At 39.5% G+C, this 24,958-nt stretch overlaps 2 protein-coding genes and 1 long non-coding RNA gene across 4 annotated transcripts in view; 2 read left to right on the top strand and 1 right to left on the bottom strand.

Moving 5' to 3' along the window:
- Positions 1-23,473, bottom strand: part of LOC134538095 (uncharacterized) — a 41,782-nt gene extending 18,309 nt beyond the window's left edge. Inside the window, exons 1-2 of one of the 2 annotated variants that reach the window (XR_010076090.1) lie at positions 23,085-23,462; positions 18,669-18,768 (exon numbers count right to left, since the gene is read on the bottom strand). This is a non-coding gene — a long non-coding RNA (uncharacterized LOC134538095). Of the gene's footprint in view, positions 1-17,572; positions 18,769-23,084 lie in introns of those variants that run through there. The other variant, XR_010076089.1, reaches the window with a different exon arrangement.
- On the top strand, positions 141-9,243 carry LOC134538094 (inactive pancreatic lipase-related protein 1-like). Its single transcript, XM_063379111.1, has 4 exons — positions 141-225; positions 5,092-5,188; positions 7,737-7,876; positions 9,131-9,243. The coding sequence occupies exons 1-4, from the start codon at positions 177-179 to the stop codon at positions 9,226-9,228; spliced, it is 384 nt and encodes a 127-aa protein (XP_063235181.1). The 5' UTR covers positions 141-176; the 3' UTR covers positions 9,229-9,243.
- On the top strand, positions 11,854-14,951 carry LOC134538093 (pancreatic triacylglycerol lipase-like). The gene is made up of 4 exons (XM_063379110.1): positions 11,854-12,130; positions 12,696-12,902; positions 14,012-14,168; positions 14,782-14,951. The coding sequence occupies exons 1-4, from the start codon at positions 11,890-11,892 to the stop codon at positions 14,837-14,839; spliced, it is 663 nt and encodes a 220-aa protein (XP_063235180.1). The 5' UTR covers positions 11,854-11,889; the 3' UTR covers positions 14,840-14,951.
- Positions 23,474-24,958: the final 1,485 nt, after the last annotated feature.

Genomic DNA, 24,958 nt, shown 5'->3' with positions numbered 1-24,958 from the left:
TACAATGGCAATTAATTGGTGCTTGTAAAGAATTTCAAGTGTAATGTGTTAATCAGGAACTTGACCTTGCACAAAAGCAGAACAATATCGATGATAACAACCCTGTATAAAAATGCTATGATGTCAAGTTCTTGAATATAGTCATATTTCACGGAGGCGTTGGTCACACTTGCATCATGATGCCAGTACTTAACCATCTTCTTTTAGTTTTGTTATTCTCAGCATGTAAGTATCATTTTACTTACCAAAATTCTGTTAGCAGGTAAGTAATTCTAGTCTAATTTTCAGTCTGCAAAGCCATTATCTGGCTGCATGTTAGCTTTCAGTGTCCTCTAACTGTGGGAAATGGAACCTGAACTGACCTCCGGTGGTTAGGAATAAGTACCTAGGTACCGAGCTCTTGTGACTAGTGAAGTAAAGGACGGCGGTTCGCACCGAAGCTCTAAAATGACTCATAATTTATGAGCGCTAAGCTGGTAGGTGCTCGATAAGTTTGTAATCCTGGCTGTCACTCCGCCATGAGACTTCGTCTGAGCTGCTGCGCGATGCAAAACAAAGCGTGCATAATTCAGCTGTAGCCTAATCTGTCGCTAGTTTTTTTTAACACACTTTTATTAGCTTCACTAATAACTATGTAATCAAATCTTGTAAATCAATTTTGAACTATTTATAATTGTTGTATCGATTTGAAACTTTGTAAGTATACGTAATCCCGTTGACAATACAATAATTTCATGACTTTGACCCGACATTAACCATGCGAATTTTTTCTTTGGAACTTTATAAAAGATAATGTCTACGTTCCACCGCCACCTAAGGATTTGCCAGAGTTGAGGCAGAATTGAAGAAGCTATTGCTTCCATTGCTCCGGACTTGTTAACCTTTAGGTTGGATGTGTGCCGTATAACTAAAGGTGCACAAATTGAACATTTGTAAGAAAAACTAGGTTAGTTTACCTTCAATTTGATGTATGAATTGTTGTAAATAGTCTAATTTAAACTTTTATTGTATACCATTGTAACTGGGACATTCTTATATGGATACCGTGTATAAGCGCATAACTTTAGCATTGAAAGTAAAACAAAATATTTGGTAAAACACATTATTTTGAGCACTTTCTGCGCAAAAATTACTTTTCATCAGCCAAGGAAAATATAAGGTGAAATTGTATTTAAATTGTCATGTCTGCAGTAATTTTTTAGAGATAAAATGTTAATTGGCGTATAGTCAAGTGTACAAACGAATTCTAACATTTTTTTTTTTTTTTTTTAACTATAATTGGAGAAAGTAGGTATTGAAAACGTATGATGACGTACAAGGGCTATGCCAAGGGGGGGGGGGGTCCCCCCCACCCTTAGAGCCCGAGAGATTCAAAAAAATGTAGCCAAATGCAAAAAAATACATACTTTTCCCACAACTTGGCCCCCCCCAAATCCCCCCTCCCGCGTCATCGGCTGGCGACGCCCTTGCTGACGTAACATCGTACGAGGGTTTTCCTCAAGTGATTGCAGCTACCATCGCTCACGTGACGGCGCCAGCGATAAGCTGCTGTGTGTCCATATCTTTGGCTGACTCAGCGAGGGAACATTGTTCTGAGATAGCAGCCGTGGACCTTGATGCAACTGTATTGTGATATGGAAGGTCGCTTGTCCCCGGGTATCTTGCAGATTACGTATCGAATTAGGACAGGTTTCTGTAAATGGCATGAAATGGTTTTTTTTTTTGTTCATAAATGTTCAATAGTTGCCGTCAGATCGCCGTGATGAAGATATTGTTGCCGTACCTACTCATCCATGCAATTTTCACTAACCCCGGGCTGGTTCAACATTCTCGTCAGCACCTGCGTAGTGTTCGACACACTGTCAAATTTTCACTTTCAACACCTTCCACTATCTTGTGTCTAATCAAGTTGGAGGGTTATGACATCACCGAAAACATAAGCACAGCCATGTTTGTTTGACAAGTTAGATGACTAGAGTTTTCATCAATTTATTTGCATGTAGGACTGGTTCTAAATAAGTATGTTAGTATGCCAATAAAAATCAAGCTTAGCGAAAACGGAAAGGACATCCGTTCCCGTTACAACAATTCTTCAAAATGGCAAAGGGTGATTAAAGAGGTTACAAAAGTTAAAAAAAAAAAAAAAAAAAAGTTAATATGAATGTCGTATGCAAAAATCAAATTACGTGTAAAAATGAAATATGTTACTATAACATTAAAATATTTAATTGTGTAACGAATATCACAGATTTAAATTTATTCATGTTAAAAAATAAAATAAATAAATTAAAACATTCACAAATATAAGTTCAAAATCTCCATCCAGCACTGTTTAACTTACAAATTGAGATTTAGATTGAAAAATTTGGGATAGCTCAGACCAAAAATAAGCTTTGTTGGTGTGACATGATTTAAAACATATTTGAGGTTATGCATACAATACCTATATTTGAAAAGAATAAAATTTCCATTCAGTACTACCCCTCTAACTCTATTGTCTAATATATTGGAGTCAAGTTCACTACATGCGCTATTCCGGCCATCAAAGCACTCCCGTCCTGTTGAGGAGATCCAATTCGTTCCCTGGCGGTCTCAAACCCAGATGACTTAAGTGGGAGATGTGGCAGTCGTTGCCTCTGCCGGTTTCCCCTCCACCAATTCATTCCGCCGATGCTGCATTCTTCTAGATACCACCACCTCTCATTGTCGTTAGTGAACTTGATTATGACTAAACATTAAGCCCATTCGTTCATCCTGTTTGTGCCTGAAGACGGGAACAGGTGCCGGTTCCCGAAACGCCACCACAGTTTGGTCATGGTAAACCTACTGTGTTATTCGGGGTTTTCGTCGTCTTGTCCATAATACGTGTGTATCTTCATAGTTGTTATGTTGTCCAGGTTTCGTTGTCTGTCTGCATTTAGTGTTATTGGTCTAACTGTCTCGTTAGCCCACTGTTCGTCTTTGCTGTTTTTTTTTTTTTTTTTTCGTGACTGAATTCCTTCCCTGGAATTATTGTGCTATCTGATAGATATTTGTTTTAACGAGTTCAAGTTTGATGTCTGTTTAGGTACATCGTTGTTTTTATATGTTTGACATCAGCTGATTTAGGCTTGTTTTCTGTGGGTTTAATCTATCTCTCATTCTGCATTTATGAATTTTTCCTATGACAAATAATGCGAAACTGCAATTTCGTATGTCCAAGAAATTCTATTAAACAAAGCCCATACATTCATTCATCGTCGACATTAAAAATGGCATTTATAGATTTTTAGAAATTATTTTGAGTGCCTATGTTGCGTAGGCGGTTGCAAACAAAAAAAAAGTTAGGTAAGTAAAAGAAATAAAGGTCAAGAAGGCAGATTTTTTAAATACGAAATAACACGAAGAAGCGAGGCGAAACTGCAAGGAACTGCCAACAGTCACTTGATCATAGAGTAAGTAAAGGGTGGAATGGCGATTGCTACCCCGAGGAAGAATACATTCTGTTTCACGTTTATAATGCAGTACTGAGCATATAAAAGAGAGGGAGGGAGTTTTGTATACTGTCGTTAATCATAAGTTTTAATATATATTTTTTAATTATACTATTTCTTGGTTTTTCAAAAAACATAAAATATTGCCAACAGTCAGTATTATTACAGATGCATTCATTGTTACAGAAAAACAAATTAAAAAATATACAATCATTATTTCATAGGAGAAACTAATTATAACAGTCAGTCACTATATTAATACAAAGGAATCCATGAAAGTATGAGCAATGCTGAGAAGAATCAAAAATCTTATAAAATAAATAATAACCAAAACGGTTGAAACCAAAATGGCGTCTTTCGATTACATCTCTTTAAAAATATTAAAAAAAATGGTAACTATCAAAGGATGCTCATGATGAAATACCCCAGGGAAATTTTATTACCACACTAATCTTTCCAATTTTGACCTTACAAAATACAACTTTTTTTCCGATACATGAAACAATAATTTCATTACATTTCAAAACTGTGAATAAAACGTTTGCGCTCTATGGCGTGCACCTGGTAACAGCACCCCGGAACCATAGTCTAAATTATTGCCGGAACTAAGGGTTAGATGGGCGTTTGCACAGAGCATCCGGCGAAGATTAGAAAGGCTCTAAACGGAACCATAATAAACAATCTGAAACTGTGCGATTAAAATATATAATTCAAATTTAGAAATTATGATAGTAAATTAAATTAAATGATAAGAAAGCATAAATTTCAAGTTTTAAATGTAGTAAAAACTTAGAAAACGTTTTAGGATTAAATTTTAAATAAAAATTGCTGCGGAAAATTTAATTTAAAAAAAGGGGGTAAGGTTGCTTATACATACGTACATGCAGTGGAAGTTATACTCACCTGCTGTATAAAAAACTAACTTTAATTTTGCATACGAAAAATTTATAGATATAAAATAATAAAATGACAGGAGTGATATTTATTATATGTACGTTTGGAAAAGTATAAACTCAATAATAAAAAATTGAAATATATAGGCCTATTCAGTTTTCAATATTAATGTAAATGAGTGTGTAATATTAGTTATTTATATTAGTAAAATAATCTAGATAAATTTTAACTAATATTAAAAATCAATACATATGCAATGTTTATTATAATTTATTAATTTTATTATTCATTAAAAAATAATGTAATAATTTATAATACAAATAAATTATACATATGGGAACATAATCTCACGAAAACGGCCAGGAGACTACTAAACCTTCCATAGAAACTTCCTGCCAGTGACAATCAAGCAACCTGGCATCTTTATACATATGGGGACATAAACTCACTTATGTAAACACACTTTAAAATAAACTTCAAGAAGTTTTATGAACACAATTTCCAACACTAATGTTGACAATAAATAAAGTATGTATAAGATTTGAAAGCACAAATAATATAATATTTATTTCTATGTAGCATTTGTTTTTAAATAACGTGCCTAAAGAAGTATAACCAGAAAGAAGCACACCAATAAGTGTTCAAAACGCTTGGCTCTCTGTGCCGCCGTGCAGAAGCGACAGCAGAATGGCAATAAGCGAACAGCTGTTGTGGGTTGTTCCAGTTGCCGCTCGCGGCCAGCAGGGCGCGGCGGAGGGAGGAGCGGTGCCCGCGGAGCGGTTCCAGGTCACCAAGGACGTCAAGTTCCTCCTGTACACCAAGTGGGTGAAACACTCGCTTCAGGACTCGTCTCGTCCTTGAAGCCCCTGCCACCTCACACCATCACACATCTGCTTCCAACACCATGCAGTATGCTGCGTCCGATAAAGTTGGATGGTTATGGCGTCACCCAGCACAGTCAAGTTGGGTGACTTGAGTTTCCATAATATATTTCGCATATAGGACAAGTTCTAAAATGTTGGATGTTGGGTGCTATCGGCTAGGCCATAACCGTGCCTAACGAAAACGGTAATGACACCAGTTTCCTTCCCAACGATTCTTTAAAACGGCGAAGAGCGCATGGCCGATTAAAGATGTTAAAAAAAAGTTATATGACTAAATTAATGTTAATATGAATGTCATATGTGAAAACATTTTATGCTTGAAAATGAAATTATGTTTCTATAACTTTAAAAAAATACCTGAGCATTTATTTCATTATGTAACGAATATTACTGTGATTTAAATTTATTCATGTTCAAAAATTTTAAAAATGCAGAAAAATAATAAGAAGTTAATAAATTCCATTCACAAATCTGATACACAATTTAATTTCAAAATTGAGAAAAAAATTTGCAAAATTTGATATAGCTCAGACCAAAAATTAACATGATAGCGTTACACGATTTAAAACATATTTGAGGCAAATATGTCTGGCCAAAATTATTTGATGGAGAAAATTGGAAGCCATTTTCCATATAATACTACCCCTCCAACTCGATTCAAAAATATATTGGAGACAAATACTTGATAGTGTTACAGGGTCTTTAGGTTTCCATAAACTATTTCGCATAGAGGATGGGTTATAAAATATATTTGATTTTGGATGCATTCGGCCAAATAAAAACGTGACTAGCGAAAACGAAAATGAGACCGTTTTCCGTCCCAACGTTTCTTTAAAATGGCAAAGAGCACATGGGCGTATAAAGATGTTATAACATTGAAATAACTAGAATAATGTTGATATGAATGTTGCATGCAAGAAAAAAACAGTTTTAACAAATTATTTGTTTTTATAACTTAAAAAAAATCACTTAACATTCATTTCATTATGTAGCAAATTTTATTGTGAATTTAATTGGTATATTAAAAACAAAATCAACAAATAGCACAGTGAATTTCAAAATTAAAATTAAAATTGATCAGAAATAAACTTTGATAGTGAGACATGATTTAATGCCTTGTCACACTGTCAATATATTTATCGCCAATACATTTAACAATAAAGTTTGAGGGGTAGCATTGGACGAAAAGTAGCTTCCAATTTTCTCCTTCAAATATATTTGTTCAAATAACCTCAAATATATTTTAAATCATCTCACACTATCAAATTTTATTTTTGGTCCGAGCTATCTCAAAATTTACAGTTTTAATCTCAATTTGGAAATCAAACAGATCTGGATGGAATTTTTGAACTTATCATATTTGTGCATTTTTACATTTTTAACATTTATTAATTAAATCAATGTTTTAAAGTCATAGAAATATATCATTTATACACTAAAATGTTGTCGCATAAGATATTTATATGAACATTATTTTAGTTTTTAAACTTTACAAACTCTACGGTCATTAGAAACCTTCGTCCGATATGCCTTGAAGGTAGGCAACTCCTCACGCCACACTTGTAATGCAGGCAAGTATATATTATGTATGTCTCGTGGAAATCATCAAATTTTTTTCTTCTTAAAAGTGGTAGCAATGTTCTACATATACTTCTGCCTCTGTTGTTCTGACAACACGGTTTGAAAACAACACCACGAGGGGGTTGGTGTTGGTAAACAAACTTCATTAGTTGCTTTGCAAGTGACAGTCAGGAAATAGGTACCACTGTTTCTATTTTTGATAACTGTTAAATATGAGACAGTTTACGTGTCACTGACGACTGCGTGTTAACATACAGTCTTCCAGCTATCCCAAGCTGAAGGAAGGTATCTCTTCCCATTGGCTATCATGGTGACTTCGGAGTACAAAATGTGGTCAACTCGCCAGTCGTGGGTTCAGGGGTTGCCTACCTTCGAGGCGATACCGGGGCAGAAATAGTCTTATCTCTCTACCGCCAACCCCTACTAAACGATTTGCCAACTATTATGGGCCCCCAGAGTCTAGGGCCACCTCTGTATTTTTTTTTTTTTAATTTTTTACATAAAGTTTTATTATAATTAGCTTATACTTTACAAGTATAAACACACCGATGCTCAAGTTACATTTATTTATTTATTTATTTTATTTTATTTTATACACGAACAAAATTCAGCACTTGGCCGGTTTGCAATTTACTCGTGTTATTACACTACATTATAAAAATAAAAACACTTTTACACTGAAGACCACACTATTGAATACAATAAATTAAGGAAGTTTAATGAATAATATAAATTAAAAAAAAAAAAACACTAAAAACTAATCCCAAAAAACACTTGGAAAAATAAAACATTAATGTAAGGATTCGAAGCTATATAATTCATGATAGCTCTACGTGTTGTCATATGTTGTATCAGTCACATTTTTTTGGCAAGCTTGATGCAAAAGTTACATCCGTGTTGACAGGAGAAACCCCTCGTCTGCTCAGACGATTGTTCTGGAAGACCACGTGACTTCTCTTGGCAACTTCAACAAACTACACGAGACCAAACTCGTCATTCACGGGTGGATGTCGAGCGCTAGCAAGTTGGATGCCATTCGCGCAGGTGAGACATAGTCCTGGCAGCGTTTTGAAGTAATTACAAAACCACACTTGCTTGAGGCATGCTCCCAGGTTGGGTGATCATAAAAAAAGTTGTTTCTATGTTGAGTGAAACAGGTGGAGTGCATAATGTTTATATAAGGCGATTTAGCATGCACGAGAAATAAAGTCAAAGACTTATTTAATTTTATCTCTTAAAATAATAAATTAAAGCTAAAAGCTTATGAAAATATATTTTCAAATGTATTTATTAAAATAATTACTCAAGATTTTTCGACGTAATTTAGAATATATGTTTTTAAATGGTGCAACTACTTATGAACGCGTGTTAGAAGTATTAAGTACTTCTGTTTGATTGAACACACTGAACTAAATTTAAATTAATTGTTATAATAATTATAAAAATTCGGTTAAATAACTGTTGTAACAGAGATATATTTTACAGCACAATGGATAAAGAATTAAATATTTGTTTATATACATTTACGCCTAAGTACCCGATTGTGCCTGAGTTTTACTTAGTGTAAAGAGATTTTTTTTTTTTTTAGAGAGAGATTAATTAAAAAGCAAAAATGTAATATTTTATTTAAGAAATTTAAACTTATGTTTGAAAAGAGAGAAAAGTAATTTTTTTTTTGAAAAAAGATGTAAACAGTAATTTAAGTTTAGTTTTGAATGTCAAGTGTGCAAAATTTCATCAGTAGGTAAGTATCAATATACCTTTCTAAGGGGTGGAATGAGAAATAAGGTGGTGTTCGAGATATAATGAAGACAGTGATGTTCCTTTCTCTTAGATTTTGTTTTCAAAAGTAAATGTAGCCACATTCATTAAGCCTACGGGCCTACAACAAGCTCCCACAGCGTCCAATCCCGTTTGGGCATAACCAAGTTGGAGATGAGATGGATCTTCTACATGTCCTATTTCGAAGAACCTAATAGGGCATGGGTTCCGAGAACCGGGAAAGAGATACGTTGTTTCGGATCGCGGCATGGTTATAACGACCGAACAGCTACGCCGAGAGGTTGAGGAAACCAGTCCCAACTTCGGCACCCCCTAGCACCTACTATCCCGCCATATACCCTTAGCTGCCAACAGAGATTGCCCCCAACTGCGGTTTCAAGGAGTACCGACACGGGCCCATACCTATCACATATGTAGTCAGTAACTTTTTTCAAGTATGCGAAATTACATCAAGAAGTACCAAAATTATGGTTTTGCAAAATCTTATGTAGACAATGACTTAACTTTCGCTGGCAGGCTACATGGCGGCGGGCGACGACTACAACGTGATAGAGGTGGACTGGTCGGCTGGAGCCAGCACCTTGTACCCGATGGCGCGCGGCTATGTCGAGTGATCACATAGTCTAGCTGCTAGTCGCCGGGTGCAGTGTGTTGTTCCCTCGCTGACAGGCTACATGGTGGCGGGCGACGACTACAACGTGATAGAGGTGGACTGGTCGGCTGGAGCCAGCACCTTGTACCCGATGGCGCGCGGCTATGTCGAGTGATCACATAGTCTAGCTGCTAGTCGCCGGGTGCAGTGTGTTGTTCCCTCGCTGACAGGCTACATGGTGGCGGGCGACGACTACAACGTGATAGAGGTGGACTGGTCGGCTGGAGCCAGCGCCTTGTACCTGATGGCGCGCGGCTATGTCGAGTGATCACATAGTCTAGCTGCTAGTCGCCGGGTGCAGTGTGTTGTTCCCTCGCTGGCAGGCTACATGGCGGCGGGCGACGACTACAACGTGATAGAGGTGGACTGGTCGGCTGGAGCCAGCGCCTTGTACCCGATGGCGCGCGGCTATGTCGAGTGATCACATAGTCTAGCTGCTAGTCGCCGGGTGCAGTGTGTTGTTCCCTCGCTGACAGGCTACATGGCGGCGGGCGACGACTACAACGTGATAGAGGTGGACTGGTCGGCTGGAGCCAGCGCCTTGTACCCGATGGCGCGCGGCTATGTCGAGTGATCACATAGTCTAGCTGCTAGTCGCCGGGTGCAGTGTGTTGTTCCCTCGCTGGCAGGCTACATGGCGGCGGGCGACGACTACAACGTGATAGAGGTGGACTGGTCGGCTGGAGCCAGCGCCTTGTACCCGATGGCGCGCGGCTATGTCGAGTGATCACATAGTCTAGCTGCTAGTCGCCGGGTGCAGTGTGTTGTTCCCTCGCTGGCAGGCTACATGGCGGCGGGCGACGACTACAACGTGATAGAGGTGGACTGGTCGGCTGGAGCCAGCGCCTTGTACCCGATGGCGCGCGGCTATGTCGAGTGATCACATAGTCTAGCTGCTAGTCGCCGGGTGCAGTGTGTTGTTCCCTCGCTGACAGGCTACATGGCGGCGGGCGACGACTACAACGTGATAGAGGTGGACTGGTCGGCTGGAGCCAGCGCCTTGTACCCGATGGCGCGCGGCTATGTCGAGTGATCACATAGTCTAGCTGCTAGTCGCCGGGTGCAGTGTGTTGTTCCCTCGCTGACAGGCTACATGGCGGCGGGCGACGACTACAACGTGATAGAGGTGGACTGGTCGGCTGGAGCCAGCGCCTTGTACCCGATGGCGCGCGGCTATGTCGAGTGATCACATAGTCTAGCTGCTAGTCGCCGGGTGCAGTGTGTTGTTCCCTCGCTGGCAGGCTACATGGCGGCGGGCGACGACTACAATGTGATAGAGGTGGACTGATCGGCTGGAGCCAGCGCCTTGTACCCGATGGCGCGCGGCTATGTCGAGTGATCACATAGTCTAGCTGCTAGTCGCCGGGTGCAGTGTGTTGTTCCCTCGCTGACAGGCTACATGGCGGCGGGCGACGACTACAACGTGATAGAGGTGGACTGGTCGGCTGGAGCCAGCGCCTTGTACCCGATGGCGCGCGGCTATGTCGAGTGATCACATAGTCTAGCTGCTAGTCGCCGGGTGCAGTGTGTTGTTCCCTCGCTGGCAGGCTACATGGCGGCGGGCGACGACTACAATGTGATAGAGGTGGACTGGTCGGCTGGAGCCAGCGCCTTGTACCCGATGGCGCGCGGCTATGTCGAGTGATCACATAGTCTAGCTGCTAGTCGCCGGGTGCAGTGTGTCGTTCCCGCGCTGGCAGGCTACATGGCGACGGGCGACGACTACAACGTGATAGAGGTGGACTGGTCGGCTGGAGCCAGCGCCTTGTACCCGATGGCGCGCGGCTATGTCGAGTGATCACATAGTCTAGCTGCTAGTCGCCGGGTGCAGTGTGTCGTTCCCGCGCTGGCAGGCTACATGGCGACGGGCGACGACTACAACGTGATAGAGGTGGACTGGTCGGCTGGAGCCAGCGCCTTGTACCCGATGGCGCGCGGCTATGTCGAGTGATCACATAGTCTAGCTGCTAGTCGCCGGGTGCAGTGTGTTGTTCCCTCGCTGGCAGGCTACATGGCGGCGGGCGACGACTACAATGTGATAGAGGTGGACTGGTCGGCTGGAGCCAGCGCCTTGTACCCGATGGCGCGCGGCTATGTCGAGTGATCACATAGTCTAGCTGCTAGTCGCCGGGTGCAGTGTGTTGTTCCCTCGCTGACAGGCTACATGGCGGCGGGCGACGACTACAACGTGATAGAGGTGGACTGGTCGGCTGGAGCCAGCGCCTTGTACCCGATGGCGCGCGGCTATGTCGAGTGATCACATAGTCTAGCTGCTAGTCGCCGGGTGCAGTGTGTTGTTCCCTCGCTGGCAGGCTACATGGCGGCGGGCGACGACTACAATGTGATAGAGGTGGACTGGTCGGCTGGAGCCAGCGCCTTGTACCCGATGGCGCGCGGCTATGTCGAGTGATCACATAGTCTAGCTGCTAGTCGCCGGGTGCAGTGTGTCGTTCCCGCGCTGGCAGGCTACATGGCGACGGGCGACGACTACAACGTGATAGAGGTGGACTGGTCGGCTGGAGCCAGCGCCTTGTACCCGATGGCGCGCGGCTATGTCGAGTGATCACATAGTCTAGCTGCTAGTCGCCGGGTGCAGTGTGTCGTTCCCGCGCTGGCAGGCTACATGGCGGCGGGCGACGACTACAACGTGATAGAGGTGGACTGGTCGGCTGGAGCCAGCGCCTTGTACCCGGTGGCGCGCGGCCACGTGGTGGAGGTTGGCGCGCGTGTGGCCAAGCTGCTGGACGCGCTGGTGGCCTCGGGGCTGAGCTCGGCCAGACTGCACCTGATTGGCCACAGCCTGGGCGCGCACATAGCAGGCGTCGCCGCCAACCGCTTCAGGGGAAAGGTTGCCAGAGTCACCGGTGAGTCGACAACATTACCTTCATTGTTGTTGTTTATCATGGCATTATTACCCACATAGCACATGAGCTTTCAGCAATCTTGATTGTTTGAATTAGGCTTGCCCTGCAAGTCTATCACAGATTTGTAGATATTGCAGACATACCTTACTAGTATACTGGCATTAAAGATCATTCCAGGGAAAGTAATTTTGCTCTAGTCAATGTAATTTGAGTAATTGTATTACACTACAACAAAATAAAATTATTTTCGCGAGCACCAGAGTTTTCAAAATTTAACGTATTAAAAGACTGAAATTATCTGATGTAGCCTCTCACAATTGGCTGCAAGTTCGTGACATCACAATATTTGTGGCTTGGCGATGTTATTTATACAGCAAGGGCCTTGGAAATATGGCTTGTACTATGGATCTAGGTGCTGTGGTAATATTGCTATTGGCGTGTCTTGGCATTAGCTTGCTCAAGCTTGTCATGACAAGCTTTATTCAAGTTTCAAACGAGCATGTTCTTGCTAGCCGGGCAGGGGTCTCCGTCGTGGTACAATGTAGTGGGGGGCGTGACCCCACAGGGCTGGACCCCGCGGGACCGCTGTTCGGGGTGGGGGAGAGCGCGGCGGACAGACTGGACAGCAGCGACGCTGGGTTCGTGGACGTGATCCACACGTGCGCCGGGGTGCTGGGCTGGAAGAACCCCATCGGACACGCCGACTTCTTCCCCAACGGCGGCGGGATGGTGCAGCCCGGCTGCAACAACGACATGGCGGAGCTCGGCCTGGGTGAGTGTCTGCTCCGGGGCAAGCCCTGGGTCGTCCAGGGGCTGGGAGGAGAGTCAAGACTGTATCACTACAGCACTATTGCTGTGTAAACATCTTAGCTCTCGGTATACTGCATATGGTAGGAGTTATTTTGTGAATGGAAGGGAAGTCGCATGGAACGGAAATGTTTCACCATCTGCGGCAGACGGCAGGAACCAAAGATCACAAAGTCATAGGGAAACTTTATAGTACTAATTGATTAGTGGATTTTAAAATTACTTGTCGAAAAACCAGGACCCATGCTAGGGTTTAACATTTTTTCCATGTCTTTTACGCTTTCATCAGAGCCATTTCATTAAGTAGTTTCAAATTTCGGTAATTGAGTGATGCTATAACCAATGCAGCTACTCTGGCAGTGAATTCTAGTGAAGGGTGTGGAAACTACGTGTGATTTGCGTCCAGAAATTTATTTTAAATACAATATAGGTCTATGTATCACGCTCTGCATTGTTTTAAACAAGTCTTCTTTAAATTTGACGTAAGCCGGGGCATCGCCCCATAAGCCTGGTCCGACTCCACTGTCCTTTCCCCATTCTTCCCGGCAATTGTACCGCCGATATACGTAGTAGACATGCGTGTGTTCAAATTGAGCACCACGGACAACCGCAAGAGGGCGCTTAGTGGCAGTGCGGCGTCCCCCATAAATCAATAACAATTATTTTTGTAAACCTTTTCTCATGAGTTCCAAGTGCTATGTGTTCCAGCAGACCTAATTAGTGCTGTATGTAATTAGTATTTAGGCTATTAGGTTTTCGTTAACAAAGACGTTGCCAGGCGGACTCGAACTTGGCCGAAGCTAGGCCTGATTTAAATGTTTGTATTAAAAGTAACTGAGCCCGGATGAGGCATAGTATAAATCATTAGAGTGTTTTTTGAGTTTCTCTTAAATTAATCCTTGGCACGGGATCGCAGAATCAAGTAACAGGTTTTGGTCCGGCGGGAAGCCACTTGCTGTCCGCCCTTGAGCACTGGTTCCCCCGAGACGGGACGTGCGCGGACGGGTGTGACTGAAACCTGCCGTCGAGTGAAACACAAGTGTGTGTGTGTGTGTGTGTGTTGCGACGTGACAGGCAGCTGCAGCCACACCAGATCCCACAAGTACTTCGAGGAGTCCATAACCACCAGGACTGGCTTCGTCGGGAAACAGTGCGCCAACTGGGCAACGTACAAGAGCGGCAAGTGCGCCCATAACGCGCACGCGCTGATGGGGGAGAAGGTATCGACAAGGTAAACTACATTTCTTAGCTGTGCGACAACCAGCCATTTATGTATTTCTTCTGCCTATGGCAAATACAGTGTAGATAAAATGGGACTGTGCGAACTGAACCTACCTAGTTGTTTGCGTGATGAGGGGGGAGGAGCCAGTAGCTATGAAAACATACCAAGCAAATCAATAATTTTTTTTAGTTGATACTTGCTTTCTTGGTGTAAATTAATATAAAAATAAATATGTAACAAATATTATAATACATTAATATTAATTATCATAAACATAAAATAAAATATTATTATATTTATAACATAATATAATTAAAATAAATAAAATAAAAAATAAATAAAACATTAAATAATGTTTGACAGCTTCTCAGATGCATACAGCACACAGAAAAATCACACTTCCTAATTTATTTCAAGATTTCAGTAACCAACTATTTGTTCATGTCTATAAAGGTAAATCATTGTAATTTACTGTTGTATTTATATAATAAGTTAAAAACACGTGTATCAAATGTAAAACTGTATATAATTCCATGAAGTAATCTCATACCAACTCATACATACTTTATCAATGTTAAGTTATATTTAATTGATTTATCTAATATGATTTTGTGTGTTTCAGTGCGAAGGGGACATATTTCCTTGCAACCCGGAGTTCTGCACCATTTGCTGAAGGCTGATTGGACATAGGCCCTACATCTAGCTTAGAAAATGGAACTGTGATTAACTTGATAATTTAGTCAGTCATTAAAAAAACTGTCTTAATAGGTTCCTTGTGAGCCATGCAAATTATGATGAAGGAATTTTTTCTTTATAACAAATCATAGTTGGTTGCATAGAAATGTAACTTATTTTTTTTAGTAAATTATGACAAAATTAAGATTACGATTTTCATGTGAAATGAGTGTTTACCAACAGTTTTTTCTTTTATTGTTTAAGGAAAAATGTTAAGAAAATTTTAGGTGCGCTATTTTTAGAAAGAATAATGTAGAAACTTATTATTGACAAGTATGCAAGTTTAATAAAGCACAAAAAAAATTGTTGAAGTTTTTTTATTTTTCAGTTAAAAACAGGCAATTATAGTGTTCACTTTAAAGGTTAAGATCAGAATTAAAAGTCCACAATCAAAGGTGAAATATTTACGTGGTTGATAGTCGATAGTAACTCAGCATCTGACCAAGATCGCCAAAAACCTTAGTTATTTACATATTGGTGTCAGTTTGACAGTCTCCACCGGCCGAGGTTCACGGCAGCAACTATGTCACTGCGCCTGCCGTGAGCGCATTGCAGAGTAGAGCACAAGAGAACGCTGAAAAGCCTAACTATGCTTTGGAGGCGAGATGGGAGGCCAGAACCTGGCATGGACTGGGGTACACGTGAATGGAGCAGATCAGGTATGCACGGTAAATGGTTTCAGGTACACAGACACTTTATTCAAATTCAAATCAAAACATTATGTTAACATTTCTGATAATGTTAAGTGAAAACAATTTAGGCAAGGCTAAATACATAAATCGGGAACAATGATTTCGACAAAACGTGCTTGTTAACATCAATAAATTTCGAAGGTAAGCCGGCTACACCGTAAGCGATCCAAACAACGGACCATCAAAAGGGGACAATGCGCAGTGACTCGAAGCAAAAGCAGTGCCAAGTATGAAGTTAAATTCACATCATTAAGTTTTACAAAACTACTGCAAAGTGCAGGTACAATTAAAAAAGAATTTACATTATTACATAATAAACAAATACGTGCGACGCCGTCTCAGGGGGAGACAGTTACAGACAAAAACGAAATTGAAGGTGAAGTTAATTGAACTCATTAATCCAAACATATTTTTCATGGTGGCGGCCGAAAAGGAATTTAGACAGAACAAATTCAAGAATAAATGACTCTACATTAGGGTAAGGGCCACCGCCTCACACACGACTCAAACCAACTTACATTTTTCCCCTGAGGTCGCACACGCACGTAGTTCAAACTGAACCTAACGGACTACATGCTAGTAGAAGTACAACAGATCAGCTACCGCTGACAACCGAGCCTGACTAAACAAACCAGCAGAAGAAGGCTCCCCACATGGTTGCAGCGATCGCGCCGCAGCGCGCGCATGCGTTGATCAGGGGGGGGGGGGGGGAAACGAGTAAATATTGAACAAGCACTAGGAGGGGAAAAAGGATGGTGAAGGAGGAGGGGAGCGGAGTGCCGGAGGCCCGCGGCGGCGCGCGCAGTTCAAACGTGGCGGACCTAACCGCTACAACGCCACTCCGTCGGCTTGAATGGTCGGGCCGCAGCCGAGAGTGGCTCTGGACAGGTCTTCACCCGCAAAGAACTCCATTTTGTTTTTCTTTTACTGGTATTGGTATTAGTCTGGCAATGCTATTAGAAACCGGCATGAATTTTCACGCTAAACTTGGTGAAATGCTGATTGTAAGAACACAATCTCGTTACCCAGAACCCTCAGTTAGCTAATGGGTTTTCGGTTAACACATAAACTACGTTAAAAATAGTTGATTATAGCATCAGAATACTGTAACATAAGGGCTAAACAACGTTCCCGTTTTAAGTTCAGATCTCTCCGCAACAGATTTTCGAGAGCAAGGCATAGCAGTGGTTTTTTTTTTTTTAATCCCAGTATTCTGCAGTTACAAAGTAGTATCATGGAGATACTACTAATAGAAAGTTTGTAACCAACAGAAACAGGCGGTCAATAAGGAGAGAAAATTGTGATGGTCAAATTTTTTAATGTTTAAAAATCAACAAGGTCGGAAGGTACCCATTCCTGTCCAAAAACACATAAACTGTGCTATTTACACAAGATATATAATATAACAACACAATTCAAGGAACTACTCCTACCAAATTTTTCCAATAACTCCGCAATATACTTGTGGTTGCAGAGCAATTCTGTTTCATCTACATTGACACTATTCTGTTGAGGTTGCAACTGTATTTATAGATCCTACATTATACACCTTCTGTTTATGCTACAAAAAAATATATATTGCATAGTTCCTTATACACTGAAATGTTCAACTATAATGATGTCATTCAGTACACAGCAGATTTGACTTTTAGTATGCAAAGAGTTAAAATAGCACATCAAAAGCTAACTATTCAAGGAACATGCACAATACATAGTCTCTACACACAAGACTAAGCGGGAATTCAGTATTTTCATTGTGCTGCATGTAGATATGAAACTTCAAGCAGTAACTCTATATTAAATATAATTAAAAAGTGTGTATCAAAATTCTTTGCACAAGCTTTAGGTTGGACCATAGATATTCATTTAAAAGTTGTTTTAAAATACGTAAGTGTAAAAAGGGCCAGAATTACGATTTTGAAAGTCTTTGAAAAAATGTGTATTGTGCCGCAAAAGTCTTGAAATTCAACATCACATACATATATGTTTCTTTTTCTTTTCTTGTGAAACAGTTTATGAAAAAATAAATACAGTTCTGGAAAAAATATGTAATTCAAGGATGATATATTTTGAGCCAGATATGTGAACCATTTAATAGCTCGGTCTTCTTTGTCATGTTGGTTAACTGCATTTTTAGTAGGTGGAGTGAGAAGTTTCTGGACAACCCTGAGTGCAAAACCATTACAAGTGAAGTTTAAACCCTTTCCCGACCCCTACACTACGTCCTGTCCTCGCAAGGCTTTTTATTGACTAGTGAGCTTTGCCCGATTTCCCTCTCACCCCTTAGCTGTTCCCCGATTGCCCAGAGACTATTTCCTGCACAAGACTTGTAAAATTTTTACACTCAAGGGAGTTCCAGCACTCATTTGCTTCTTCTGCAATTTCAGTGACTGACAATATTATTCATTTTATACATATCATATACATAAGCATCGCATATTACTTTTGGTTTTAATTTAATCATCATATGTGTCCTCAACATTAGTTCCTGATTGTAAAAAAATCAGAGTAGTGTACATAACTAAAACATTGTGCATGACTAATTTTGTTGTTCCACCACCAGAGATTCAATACCTACTTTTTCACACATGGTTTAATACAATACAATATTTTTGACGCAATAACGTCTTATAAATCGATGAACGCCGGCTGCACGCACGAAAAATTGTTACGTTCCGCCTGAGCCGAGCGTGCGAGAACTGGCCAACCACCGTGCTAGAAAATCTTCTATAATATCAAACAGGTTAAGGCGGGCGTTTTAACTAATTGTTCGTGATTATATTTAAACAAATTATTTAAATTAAATTTGCAAAAACTGTAAATAATATTTGAAAATTAAAAATTATGCAATTTTTTTCATCAATGTATTCTCATGACGTTATCACGTAAAATTATCGTCTGTAAACCGACTGTACAGACAAACCCCCCCCCCCCCCCCCCTTTTTTTTTGTGGTAAATTTTAACGATCTGAGGGTAAATTTATTTCTTCTAAATCTCTCTTGGGAGTCTGTAGTCAGCGAGAAATGTAAAACCCACTATGGTGGTTGATATCGGGCCTTGACATCATTGGGTACACTCTCACCTGCTGCGTGGACGGGCGAGCGTCTGGCCTCCGGTCGCTGCTGCTCGGGGAAGGAGCGGGGCCACAAGGCATCCACAGGCCTCTGGCGAGGTCACCGCTGCTGCAACCATCAGTAACTGGCTGCAAAGGTGTTTCAATCCAAAACAATTTTTTTTTTCTTCAAAACCTGCACCATCGAGCAACATTCGCTTCATACGTTACACACAAAATCAGTTACCTTCTCACTTCCGTCACCTGGTGATTCTGATGTGACACTACTAAGTTGTAACAAAAAAAATTTACCACTTCAAACACCACTGCTTTGTCCTACACAAGTTGCAATCGGAAATAAGACTAAGAGGAGGTTTCCAACCCTTCAACAGCCCCTTTGGAGCCGACTCTGGTCTTCACAGGTCCAGCTTGCTGCAAGCTTTTCACAACATGCTTGAGTCAAACTTGCATCAAGCTGCAAGCCTAATTCAAGTTTATTCCACAATGCATTAATGTGAGTCTGTATCGTTCAACTCCAAGTAAAGCTTGAAACAGGCTTTATAAAAAAATATATATATAAATGACAGTTTACATAGGACTAAAAAAATAGCTTTTAAAATTATTGTTTGTTTGTGTGTGCCAGCATCACGCAATAACTCCAAAAGTGTATTTGGATTAACTTTTTATGTTAGTTAAATCTTTGACTTGCTCATGCAGTAATGTATATGTAATGATGAAATTTGGCCTAAGGAGTGAACAGTGAGGAATAAGGTTTTATACAAAAGGATTTCCAAAGCTAATCGAACAGAAGTTAAGGTAAATATTTACAATCGCGGTAGATGCCAAAAAAAATGCTAAAAATCCGAAAATACTTTTATTCTATGCTCTTTCACTTCCTCTTTTCAAATCAACCGGCGGAGATAATAAATTCCAAATACTTTAGGAGATATCGAATTTTTTAATTTCATGATATGTAGAGTCGCGGTAGATTCCAAAAAAAATGCTAAAAATCCAAAATACTTTTATTCTATGCTCTTTCACTTTCTCTTTTCAAATCAACCGGCGGAGATAAGAAATTCCAAATACTTTAGGAGATATCGAATTTTTTAATTTAGCAATACAACGCCCGCTTAACCGTTCGAACGTCGCCACTTTTTATTTTGACGTGTGTTAGTGAATGCGTAATAAATAAAATGGTCGATTAGGTCAGGTCAGTTACATTATAAATACTTTCAAACTAAGCGGACATTAAAAATAATGTGAATTTAATTTAATGGTTCTTTAGTTTTAAATTATTTATAATGTAACTGACCTGACCTAACAAAACCTGGACAAATGATGAACATTAACAACTCACGTAATTTTTTTTTACTTATTACTTGCGCAACAAAATCCAAAAAAAAATAAAAATACTTTAAAATTAGAAACGTTAAAAACTCACCTAAGTTGGAGGCGGGTACATTTCCTTTGCCATTAGAAGGAAATGATGTAGTCGTTCACCTACGTCGCGATACCTCCGACGAAACATGAATTCCGCAAGGTACCCGACGTAGTGGTTAACTCGTCGACCATATCGTGGCACATTCTGCCTTACTTCCCATACTACAGGCCATTTGAAAGACAGAATATATCAAAATAATGATAGACGATTCCCCAGAATGACTACAACATCGAATGATCAAATGGCAGAAGTTGACCGATTAATTAAACATCGTATTGAACAATAAATGAATAAATAATCACGTATTGGTTCATTTGAATACTGACCAATCACGGAATAAATAATCACCTATTGGTTCATTTGAATACTGGCCAATCACGGAACAGTCACGTGACAAAATTGTCCAATAAGAAACATGATACTCGTAAACAAGAAACCTTATTATCTATGACAAGAAACAATGGTCATCACCGCATACTACGCAGGTATTGTGATGAAAATTAAAAAATTCGATATCTCCTAAAGTATTTGGAATTTCTTACCTCCGCCGGTTGATTTGAAAAGAAGAAGTGAAAGAGCACAGAATAAAAATATTTTCAGATTTTTAGCATTTTTTTTGGCATCTACCGCGACTCTACATATAATGAAATTAAAAAATTTGATATCTCCTAAAGTATTTGGAATTTCTTACCTCCGCCGGTTGTTTTGAAAAGAGGAAGTGAAAGGGCACAGAATAAAAGTATTTTCAGATTTTTAGCATTTTTTTTGGCATCTACCGCGATTGTAAATATTTACCGAAGTTAAAATAATGTACAAAACCATTTATTTTTTTTATTAATTTTAGAAAACTTAACTCCTAAAACACTCCTAAGGGGATGTAAAATTAATAAGTAGATATCAATATATATTAAAAAATATATCTTCGAAGCTAATCACGTGGAAGTTTAGAAAAACCAAAATTTTTATTTTATTTTTTTACTGTTTTCTTAACTAAAACATTTGAGTGGTGTAAAATAGGCATGTTTAGTTTTATTAAGATGAAATATCTTTAAATCTATTTAATACAATCCTGTTGGCATATGCGATTGCAGTTTAGAACTGTCAAGCTTGGAAAACCTTCAAATTCAAAATAAAAATGAAAATATTAACACACAGAGAACAATCCTAAGTCAGTTCAAGATCAGGCCTGACCATAGGAACCAATGTGAGATCCCGCAACGTCACCGAAACCTTCTGAGTTCGTCTATGCTGTAGTCGCTTCACTTCACTTCATTAATTTTGTGTGGCCTTTCAGCGGTGCGCCAATGCCCATGGGGTAATTTTCATTATCTAATTATCGCACGTAGATTAACACCAATGCCGTACCCGGGTCTCGAACCCTAAGCCCCTCGCACCGTGTGCCAGAGACAATATAGTGTGCATCCGACTACGCCATGGACATGGAGGTAATAGTCTATGGAGTGGAAGCAGGCGTACTTTTCAAGGGTAATCAATGAAGCCTGTACCCAAAATATAATCTTCGGACTGCGCATGCGCACGACGATTGTTTACATGTACCGCCATATTGCGGGTGGCAAAAGAATAGCAGACAGCAATGTGATTTGTATGACGCTTTAGGAAATGTGCGTGCAAAAAATCTAAATATGAAACTATTCTTTTTATATTATTAGTAATAAAGAACCACGCAGGAGGGCTAGCATATCTTTCACATTTAAACGGTAACGGAAAGATTTAATTACAGACAGTGTACGAACTGCCAATACCACATTCAAGTATTTACGATTCTGCATGTTTGTTTAATACAATGAGCAACTATAATACTTGGTTTTTAACATTGTCTTGATATTGTTTTTTACTGTGAATATTATTATTTATGTACTGCGACGACTGATGCGAAGTGTTATGAAATCGACACTATACTTTAGATTACAACCACAGAACAGTAATAAGCAAAACTAACGAATGTTCAATTCAAACGAGTTTTTGGATTCCACGAAATGCTATGCTGCAAACTGTAGTCAAATAAAACATTTTTTTAAAAACAGTTAATGAGAAAATTGTACTAAGGTTGCGAAAGTGTAGAGTAAGTCACAGTGTGTGTTGCTGTTTACATGTAGATACTTCTCAAGATTCGTGCATTGTGAATAAATAAACATGCTGTTTTAATATTCCTTAAAATTTAATTTACATCAACAGTTGAAAGTGCCTAGGGTAGGCCAATGTGATTTTATGCATAATTAAAATTGTTCATGCGCAAATTTTTTTTTTTTTGCTAATCAACTTACCTAGTCCAAATGTTTAATTTATGAACCCACTGAATTCAATTACATTCTTTGTTTTCCAGGAGACTACACTTTTACACAAATATGGTACAAGTAGTGTATAGGACTCGTCAGCAAAGTTATATTTCACAATATAAGTTACCTATTTGATTATATATAAACACTTGACAAGTGACAATAAACAAAGGGTAAAATTCTTAGGCGCGGCTTTTCCGTAAATAAAATAATAAAATTCTGATAATACATTTTTTTAAACACTATTGACGTTCCTCTACTTACCTTGAAAACGGCGTTTCTAAATTTCTACTGGTTTTCGAGATACTGCAGTTAGATATTACAGGGTCATGCCGTCAGGACCAAGATATCAACTTGGATACGTGATTATGGAACTTTTACTACATTATCAATTGGTAGACAAAACAATGACAAGCTTGTAGTCAACAGAATAAAATTTATGTAAAATATTAAGTTTAAGTGCATCTGCCTTGCGTCGTACGTGTGCGCTCCGTTTACTCGCCATATTTTAAGTAACGACCGTTAAAAGCACATTAAATTTACATGTTCATAAATATAATATCTTACATATACATTTACTATTTACAATACTATTTACGTCGTCCAACAGCACTTAAAATTAGGTTAGGAAAATTTAAAAGCCAAATTTATCTCTCGCTGTATGAACGCACATTATACATTTACAAAAAGAAAATAACAGTTTCTTACTTGTGGAAACTTAATCCACCACAACTGCCGAATCTATTAGTGCAACCAAAAGCTGCACAAGCTTTCACCATTACGTATATTCAGCGAAAAATTAAAACGATGCCATTCGAAATAATGTAAACATTGGCGTTTTTGCCACCTTTAGCTCTATCCTTGTCTTTCAACATCGTCTGCTAGGATGCTTCAAGTTTGGTTATACTTATGTGTTAACATCTGAATTGTGTGTGTGTGTGTGTGTGTGTATATATATATAAAATAGTTATGTTATGTGTATATTTGTGTGTTTATGTTTAAAATATCTTTGTGTACGGACACCTTAATAATATATGTGTACAATACATGTATGCTATACCCCTTTGATTGTGATATGTGTATTTAATCATGATATTGTTTATAACTTTTATCTTACTATGTTATGGATTTATTTTTTATTTTGTATTGTATTGTATATGCTGACATGTTCTACGCCATTGTGCAATTGCTCATTCTGGTCGACGGAAAGTAACTATAAATAAATAAAAAAAAATAAAATAACTCCATAGATTATTACCTCCATGGCCATGGAGGTCGGCCAATTGCTGTCATTGTGTTGATCAAACGGAAGCCTACAACTCACATAGTTTCGGTTCCATACCACGTTCGTGCAACTTCGGATTTCTCTCAAAAATTGAAACTAAAAAAAAATCGAAGGGTTAGGTTAGGTTAGGTCAGTCACAACATGCTTGTTTTCATTGGAAACTTCTGATTTAGCGGCTGAAGTGGCGTTAATACCAAAACGCAAAACTTCGGAAATCTTCGGAAATTCTTGCAGGGAACCGAAACTACATGAATTGTAGACTTCCCGTTGATCAAATACCTGCGTAGTATCACCCCGTGTAGGTGGATAATTCTTGGTTTGTACTGTCTGTTCACTGTGTTGTCCAAGTTTGTTGATAGTGCTTTTACAGCCGACATTCTTGACAAAACAGTCATGACAACACAGACGAACACAGTAGGCTATCTAAGACAAAACTGTTGTAACGTTATCGGAACTCACATCGGTTCTCGTCATCAGGCGTGATGTTAAATTATAAATTTCATTTTCTTCTTTTTAATAAATTTGAAGCACTTGAGTTTTATCCCCCTTTTTTTCATGTTTTTAAAATAAGTTTTTCTAAAAGATATATATTTTTTAATATTGTTGGTACCACTTGTGTTAAACAGATACATTGTTCATACAGGACATCTATCGAACTGATGTGACAACATTGCCAGGTTTTCTCACAAAAATCTTGGAGCTGTCTGGTATTAGTCTCTAGCATAAGGGCTTTTTTTTTTCAATTCGAAACGACCAATACAACAGTGTTGTATCGATAGCAGTCCACGCGACTATCATGTGATGCACTGTTCCTCCGCAGGAGCCACACATATCTATCTGCCGGAAATAGTTATCAGACTTTGTGTTTTTTTTTATTTGAATAAGTAATTGCTCATTAAAATGTAATCATGCTTTATAGCCAGAAGCGCACCAATCGTTGACTCACCAACTCAGGTGCCAGAGTTTGCACGCACTGTGAGAACCTCATCGCTTTGTTCATCTGTTTTAGTTGCAATAGTGTAAGTACTTTCATATCCTTTGGCATCAGCCCCAACCTTGGTGAAGTTTCTGCCAAATTCACCACTTACCTTAATTACATTATTGCCATTGCACATTCGTGAGTTTTCACTTATTTTTTCAGTAGTTAAAGAACCATGTGTGTGGTTAATCCTCCAGAGTAGGTCGCGCTCACGAACATTTTTCTTTGTCGCCCGCACCGGGCCATCTAAGGACGTTAAGTGCACATGCCTATTATTATGTAATCATAAATTCCCACAGGACTTTGCTGTAGGATGAG

The sequence above is a fragment of the Bacillus rossius genome, chromosome 13, assembly GCF_032445375.1.
Source record: "Bacillus rossius redtenbacheri isolate Brsri chromosome 13, Brsri_v3, whole genome shotgun sequence".
In the NCBI taxonomy this organism is placed as follows: domain Eukaryota; kingdom Metazoa; phylum Arthropoda; class Insecta; order Phasmatodea; family Bacillidae; genus Bacillus; species Bacillus rossius.
This window is presented reverse-complemented; position numbering and strand designations above follow the sequence as displayed.